The 8,058-nt window shown below is 37.3% G+C and overlaps 1 protein-coding gene across 2 annotated transcripts; it reads left to right on the top strand.

The window, feature by feature from the left end:
* The first annotated feature begins 417 nt into the window (after positions 1 to 417).
* Positions 418 to 7,192, top strand: LOC112514468 (pre-mRNA-splicing factor SLU7-like). Of its 2 annotated transcripts, none has more exons than XM_025120953.1 (10): positions 418 to 542; positions 676 to 736; positions 3,174 to 3,337; positions 3,413 to 3,525; positions 4,831 to 5,374; positions 5,463 to 5,762; positions 6,017 to 6,233; positions 6,464 to 6,567; positions 6,675 to 6,743; positions 6,982 to 7,192. In XM_025120953.1, exons 2-10 carry the CDS (start codon positions 721 to 723, stop codon positions 7,054 to 7,056), a joined length of 1,602 nt encoding a protein of 533 aa, XP_024976721.1. In that variant the 5' UTR covers positions 418 to 542; positions 676 to 720; the 3' UTR covers positions 7,057 to 7,192. The 2 variants fall into 2 exon arrangements, with proteins under 2 accessions (XP_024976721.1, XP_024976722.1); XM_025120954.1 differs by having other exon boundaries at positions 658 to 736.
* The last annotated feature ends 866 nt before the right edge of the window (positions 7,193 to 8,058 follow it).

Genomic DNA, 8,058 nt, shown 5'->3' with positions numbered 1-8,058 from the left:
TATACGTATTATAAATCAACTCTTAATTTACATAATTCAACTGGTCATATATATGAATATATCAAATATGTTACTTGTTCTCTTCATGTATTACAGGACGAGGACCACGTTACACGGCTCCGTCCCCATCCTTGGTTTTTAACTTTCAGAGATCCTTGTTCCCATCCCTCATCCTCGGTTTCGTAAGGAATTCTCATTCTCGTCGGACGGGTACACCGGGTTCCCCAATGAGGCGGGTCTCATTCTCATACCTACCCAAAATGTACGTTATGAAATGTAAACCATAGAGTCCTTTTCCCCTAGTAAACTATAAGGACCAAATGTGTAATTCACTCTAAAAATTACGAAATTTGTAGGATAGGGGTATCGTTACCAAATTACGAATCCCCGTTACCTGTAAACTGCTTTCTCCTTCACCAATACCGACCGACGATCACCACCATCATCAATCCAGCCCTCGTCTCTCAGTTGCTGAACCCTAAATGGTTCAGTTGCTGAAACCATAAATCGATCAATCGCTAAAAACCATAAATTGATTGAAGGTACCAAAACAATTTTGTTACTTTTGGAAGAAGTATTGTTTTGTTTACTATCTATGTAATTAGCATTTTGGATTACTATTGATTTTTGAAGCTCTCAATTCTTGAATGTGAAAAGATTATTTTGTGCCACCAGGTAAAAGATATCTGTATCCGCCTCGGCTCCTGAAGGAAATTAAGCATGGCGACGGCATCAGGTTCGTAGTTATTTACTTGCTCCTAAAATTTGTTTCTCTATCCACAGATTCTAAAGTTTTATGCTGTTTGTGGTTCTTCCTGTTCTAATTATTTCTCATGCTACCGTTTGGGCCCTCGCAAAGTTTGATACGTATAATTCTTGTAACTCACTTTAAGGTTTCGTGAGATATTGCAGTTGGCATTTGAACCTTGAAAACCTCCATTGTCTGTGAAGAAGATGCGAAAGTTTGTTAACCGGAATTGATTTCTAGTTCGTATTTTTTATATGTTTCTACTTGCTTCAGTGATGTCAGATAGGGAGTTAGATGTTGACCTTGACCTCTAAATTCTAGTCTAAATGGCCTTTTGGTCATGAAACGACTTGAAGGTTCCCCATATTTAACTGTGAGATGAACAAAATGTAGTGTGCCAATATGAAATTCCGATTGTTCCCTTTAATACAATCAAAAAGAGAAGTCGGATAATTTATGCAAGGATCAGAAAAGGGTTCAAATCTACTACTTAAAGGTTTTGGAACAAAAACTCACAATAGTGTCATCTGCAGGCAACAACATAATACAGACATAAATTATTACTGATTTATGAAATAAACTATAACAATCGGTCTTACTTGTGGTTCTTCTAGGCTATTTGAGTTTGTTTTTATTCTAAACTTATCAGGTTCGAAATGTAAAATCTTCTTGCAAGTTAAGTTTTGGCAAAATTTTCTGTTACACAATCAACACGATAGACATTTACCTTTGAAACTCTTGTAGAGTTAAAGCTAATTATTTTACCAATTAAGAGCTCCTTCAATTTAGAGTGCCCAAAGAGGTGAATAGGGTCCCAAATAACGAGAGATATGTAAAAAGCAGGTCCGATTACAGGATTCATCATGACAGGAGCTTTTGCTCATGGAGCTATATTTTTTATTAGGGAAGTAGAAGTCATTTTGAAAGAAGCTATTCAGGAACAGATGGAACGTTGCGAATCCTTTTGTTTAATATTAGAAATATGAAAAAATTTCGTGTTGTTGATTCCTAGGTGTAGTGCTTCTTCCCCTCTGCTGCCTATTGGTACATAGAAATTATTCAACAGGCTCTAGAAGGAATTCCGGGAGGGCCCTATGAAACCCTTCTTATTGGATGATCATGAGACTTGCCAAAAATCGAAAAACCATTGTTGTAGCTCACCATATGTATGCCATGCCCCCTTATCCATATCTAGCTACTGACTATGTTTTACTCTGGTAACTAGTAATTAGTTAACACTTTCCAAAAAAATCCTTTATTTCAGTCTTAAGAAAAAAGACGGTAACCAAGAAAATTCCAACAGAAATAAAGAGGCTAGGTTAGCCGAAAGATGGTTATCGGTTCAAGGACGTAAGGTGACACTGTTTTTTCAGGGTAAGAAGGGGTGGAGAAAATGCCTCGAGCCAAGAATTCTTGTAATTTAAAAAAGAACAATTTGAATATTAACGCGTAAGAACCTGCCCTTGGGAGGGTAACAACAGCTGGAAACGGCTGCAAAGGAATTGACGGGGGCCCGCACAAGCGATGGAGCATGTGGTTTAATTCGATGCAAAGCAAAGAACCTTACCAGGGCCACCATTGACTAGTTTTCTAAATAGTCTTTTTTTTAGTTTAACCTTACCAGGGCTTGACATGCCGCAAATCCTCTTGAAAGAGAGGGGCCATCCTGGACTTGAACCAGAGACCTCGCCCGTAAAGTAAATCATCGCACCTCAAGGATTAGTAACTCATATCATGGGAGGAAACTTTGCGCAGAGTAAATATAATCATTTCTTTCTCTAAATATACTTGAAACAAAGACTAGATTGTCTAATGATGAGACTAAAAACAAAAAGAATTTCCTAGTTAAATATATGGTTGTTTGTTTACCTCTTAATAGTTCCATTAAGAGACAACCTCTGAATCGGTGAATCTTGTTTGGCAAGAAAAAAGTCTGTCTCTTAATGGTTCTAAAACCCTCTGAATGATTTTGTATCCTGGATCTCCTTTAACCATTAAGAGCCCTAATTTCATTGTACACAATTACCAAACAATTATATTTCATTTTGCTCTATATCATGAGAGCCTCTTAATCATTCTGACAACTTAATCATTCTGCACCAAACCATTCAGCAATTGCCAAACAGTTATGTACACTGAGATTGGTCTGTTGTGATTTGATGATTGGGAAGAACTGTCATTCTCAGCACTTTTGTGTTATTTCAACGTGCCATAGACTGATGTAAGTTGATTGACTCAAGGAATGTGATTCAGTTATGTTGAACAGAATACTATGTTCTGCACTTCTGCTGTTGGATTTGCTCTCAAGATGCTATGATCTATGCTTTTAATTACCTGTTTGATTAGGTCAAAACTTTAGGGAAATTGTACTATCTTTCCTTTTCAAATCTATTGATGTTGTATATTGTATTTGGTTTTGTTTCAGTGGCATTCAAATCCCGGGAGGACCACCGGAAGCAGATGGAACTAGAAGAAGCACGTAAAGCTGGACTTGCACCAGCTGAGGTTGATGAAGATGGAAAAGAGATCAATCCCCATATTCCTCAGTATATGTCATCTGCTCCTTGGTATCTCAATGCAGAGAGACCGGTATGCTCTTAGTTCTGTTGCCTGGTACATTTTTTTGTGGGTCATTTAACTGAAACTCATTTTCTATTCCATTAGAGTTTGAAACATCAAAGGAAATGGAAATCAGATCCAAATTATACAAAATCATGGTATGACAGAGGTGCAAAAATATACCAGGCAGACAAGTACAGGAAGGGTGCCTGTGAAAAGTAAGGAAATTGTCTTCTACCTTATTAATTGCTTTCTGTGTGCTTTGTCCAATGGATGTTCTGTACTTTTCGCTTGTATTTTTATTTTATTCTGATATATTCTTTACAATGTTAACTTGTGATTGTTGTGGCAGCATTACTTTCTTTTTCACAAAATGCTTATTAGTTGTAGATTTATTTTGAATTTGAAAAGGGGGTGGGGGGGGGGTTTTGGGATTGTTGTACATCTGTAGGTAATTATCATTTCAAATGCGAACATGGGAAATCCAGATGTTATATGGTATTGGTTAGATGGTTGGAGGATCTTAGCCAAAGGGTCTCCTTTGTCTATCATCTTAGATTATAGTCAACTGAGAAGCAAGGAAGTGAGAATTGAAGAGGAAAAATTGCATAATTGTGTACTGTGTTTTATGTGAACTTCTGACGGACTACACAAAGTTCTGACAACCTGCATAAATTTTAGTGTACTTTACTATCCTTTCTTATATCTTATGGTTGTCATCGTAGTTTTTTCAATATTGCCATTATGGCTTTTGGGTGGCAAAGGAAAGAGTGGGAAGCAATAGATGGCCCCGTTTAAAATTAATTTTCTATTTGGAGGTGGAGAAATTGGTCGACAATTGTACATGCTCAAAGATATTATCAATTTGTTCAAGCTCTTCTAAGTTTACCCTGAAAAGACAATAAAAACAGTTTTTTTTACCTCTTTTGGAACTTTCTTGTTATCAGTTTGTATTTGTTCAGGTTGCTGGAACAATAAGGAGAGGAACCCCATACCTATTGAGCTTAATTATCATCAGCGACTGGATACAAATTTATGGGATCATGTAGTTGAGTGTCTCTGTGGTATCAACTATTGGTGTTGTGTAGCCTAGGCATTAGCACATTTTTTATGTATGACCACTCATGTTTATAAAAAAGAATAAGCGAGTTGTTTTATGTATATGGTCTTTAGTCCTTACTACACTTCTTCTTGGTTACCTGTATTCTGATGTTACCCTTGTGTGTTTCTGTGTGGATATATTCTTTGAAGTTATTCAGCGCCTCAACATATTGACTAGTTGCATTGACTGTGTGCTTATTTGTAAAATATCATATGCTAATGGTTCAGGGATGGTTTTATGATTTTGTTTCTCACTCTTCCTCTCTTGACTTTTTTGGTAGTTATTCTTTTCTGTGCTTTTGCTCTTATTGACTTTGTTTTGGATCAATGAATGTAAAGTTTGTGTTACTTGGTCATCTGTCTCTCTGTGTAAATATACTTGTGACGAGTTCATAACCTTTGTATATGACTGACTATCACAGTTGTGGAGCCATGACACACACAACCAAGACATGCATGGAGAGGCCTCGGAAATTGGGGGCAAAGTGGACGAGTAAAAATATTGCACCCGATGAGAAAATAGAGACTTTTGAGCTTGATTATGATGGAAAAAGGGACCGGTGGAATGGATATGATGCTGCATCATATGCTCATGTTATTGAAAGATACGAAGCTAGGGATGAAGCTCGGAAAAAGTTCTTGAAGGACCAGCAGCTAAAAAAGCTAGAGGAGAAGAATAATAGTGAAAATGTGGAAGTTAGTGATGATGAGGACAATGAAGATGCTTTAAAGGTGGATGAAGCCAAGGTTGATGAAAGTAAACAGATGGACTTTGCTAAGGTTGAGAAACGTGTGCGTACTACTGGTGGTGGGAGCACAGGGACTGTTAGGAATCTGCGTATTCGAGAAGATACGGCAAAGTATCTGCTTAATCTTGATGTCAATTCTGCCCATTATGATCCTAAAACCCGATCCATGCGTGAGGATCCTCTTCCAGATATGGATCCAAATGAAAAGTTCTATGCTGTGAGTGGTGTTAATAGTTTCATGTTGTCTTGGATTTATTTCTATTGATCAATTTTGTATTCTGATTGTTCTTCTATTTTCATTATAGGGAGATAATCAGAACAGAGTAAGTGGTCAAGCTTTGGAGTTCAAGCAACTGAATATACATGCTTGGGAAGCATTTGAGAAGGGGAATGATGTGCATATGCAAGCAGCTCCTTCTCAAGCTGAATTGTTGTACAAGAATTATAAGGTTAATAAAGAGAAACTGAAGTCCAAAGTGAAGGAGACGATTGTGGAGAAGTATGGCAATGCAGCTACTGAAGAAGTGCTTCCAAGAGAGCTCTTACTGGGACAAAGTGAAAGGGAAGTCGAGTATGATCGTGCTGGTAGGATCATAAAGGGCCAGGTATATTTTGAATCTTCATTTTTGTTTTCTGCTAATGTCTTTGTGGACTGTGCCTGATGGAAGCCTGTCGAAGGTCTGATAAAGAGACCAGCTAGCTACTGCATGTTGATTATGTTGTATAATTTTAATTTAATTTGCAGCTCTCTCTTTTATAACTTTGCTAAATTAGTTCACTCTCCAAAGGAGAAACAGTTAGTCTTCATCATAAAGTGACATAGTTTGTAGTATAGATGTGAGTCTTTTTGTGTTTGCAGGAAATGGCCCTTCCCAAGAGCAAATATGAAGAAGATGTTTACATCAATAACCACACGACCGTTTGGGGTTCATGGTGGAAGGATCATCAATGGGGCTATAAATGTTGCAAACAGTTTGTTAGGAACAGCTATTGTACAGGTACTGCTGGAATAGAAGCTGCCGAAGCTGCAGCAGACCTTATGAAGGCCAACATTGCCCGTAAAGAGGCTACCGAAGGTTGGGCTTTTACTTTCACTGGCTCAAGCCACGCCTGATACTATTAATAAGTGTACTGGCAACAATGTCTTAATTGGGTTTTGGTTTAAACCGTAACTTTTATTCTGATTCATTTACAATTAAATCGAAGCTCATACCAGATACTTGTTATATATGCACTTGTTATTACTATTCGTTGCCAGAGGATGTTGAAAAAATCATTTGCTTATGATTTGATATTGTTCTCACAGATGTGATTGCCCCAACTGAGGAGAAGCAGCTTGCTACCTGGGGAACCGACATACCTGATGATTTGGTTTTGGACCAAGGGAGACTGGCTGAATCTCTTAAGAAGGTGAGTTATGTTATCTTAGACATGTAAAGCTGTTTATTTATGATGTTTAAACCTGTAGCAAGTAAGTTGTCGTTAATGTTACTGATTGGTGCCATTGATGTGGATAGGAGGAGCAGAGGAGGAGAGAAGAGAAAGACGAAAGGAAACGTAAATACAATGTCAAGTGGAATGATGAGGTATATATTATTTCATTATTCATATGGTTTAGTCCCATGTATATACATATATAATACCTCTTGTATTGATGTATTTGAATTGGTATACATGACAAAAAGTAGAGATGGGTTGGGTTGCGGTGAGAATAAGAGTTAAGCTTAGTAGGGATAGATAGGGGTATGGAATGGAATTGAATGATTATATAATATGTATGTATATATATATACACACACACACACATATACTTTGTGTTTGCAGGTGACGGCTGAAGACATGGAAGCATACAGGATGAAAAAGGTCCATCAAGATGATCCAATGAAGGACTTTATCTAAACTAAGAATCATGGATTCATTTCTAATGGCATAATAATGGAATAGGTCTAATGAAATGTATTCATTCTTCTATTCTTCTATGTAAATGTAATGAATGAACTACTCAAATCTATATGTTGTTGGTATCTACTTAAGATTTGGCTTATAAACATACAAGGTAAGGTTAACGCAGGAACATTCTAGAAACATCAAGTACATGTTATGATCCTCTTTCATGTGGAGAAGAGTCTTTCTTGAATGGGGTGGAAGTTTTCGGAATACAACACACCTTAAGTGGATATTTACTAGAAAACAGTTGTTTGTACTCACATTGAAGATGTATGCATACATACATGCCTTCTTCCAACGCAAGCCTCTCTTTCAATAGTAATAGAATGACCAAAACTCTTTCATAAATGCAATAAAGAGAATGCATAAAATTCAAGTGCATTTTTTGGGAATACAACATGTGTGATTTTCTTTCAAAGTAAATCAAACCTATGGGGTGTTTACTAAAGATTTACTAAGTAAAACATTCTCCGAGTAAGCGTTTGTCGATACCCCTATCTTATCGATTGAGCATGGTAAGGATCGAGAATCTTATTTGTAGGATCTATTAGATGTGACCATGACACTGAATTCAAAAACATTACTATGGATAACTTCTTTGAGGACAAGGGAATCTCTCACAACTTTTCTTCAGTGAGAACTCCTCAGCAGAATGGGGTCGCTGAAAGACGAAATCGAACAATCATTGAGGCTACTTGATCAATGCTTAGCGAATCCCATCTCCCTACTCAATTCTGGGCTGAAGCTGTCAACACCGCTTGTTTCACTCAAAATCGATCGCTGATCGTAAAGAGGTTCAAGAGGACGGCCTATGAACTCTTCCATGGACGAAAGCCTTCTATAAGCTTTCTTTCACATATTTGGTTGTACTTGTTACATTCTCAACAATCGCGGCCAACTTGGAAAGTTCGATCCCAAAGCTGATGAAGGAATCTTTCTTGGATATTCTTCAGT

This window comes from Cynara cardunculus (genome assembly GCF_001531365.2).
Source record: "Cynara cardunculus var. scolymus isolate 2C chromosome LG 6, CcrdV1, whole genome shotgun sequence".
Lineage (NCBI taxonomy): Eukaryota > Viridiplantae > Streptophyta > Magnoliopsida > Asterales > Asteraceae > Cynara > Cynara cardunculus.
The sequence above is the reverse complement of the archived record's forward strand: the minus strand, read 5'-3'. Positions and strand labels throughout refer to the sequence as shown.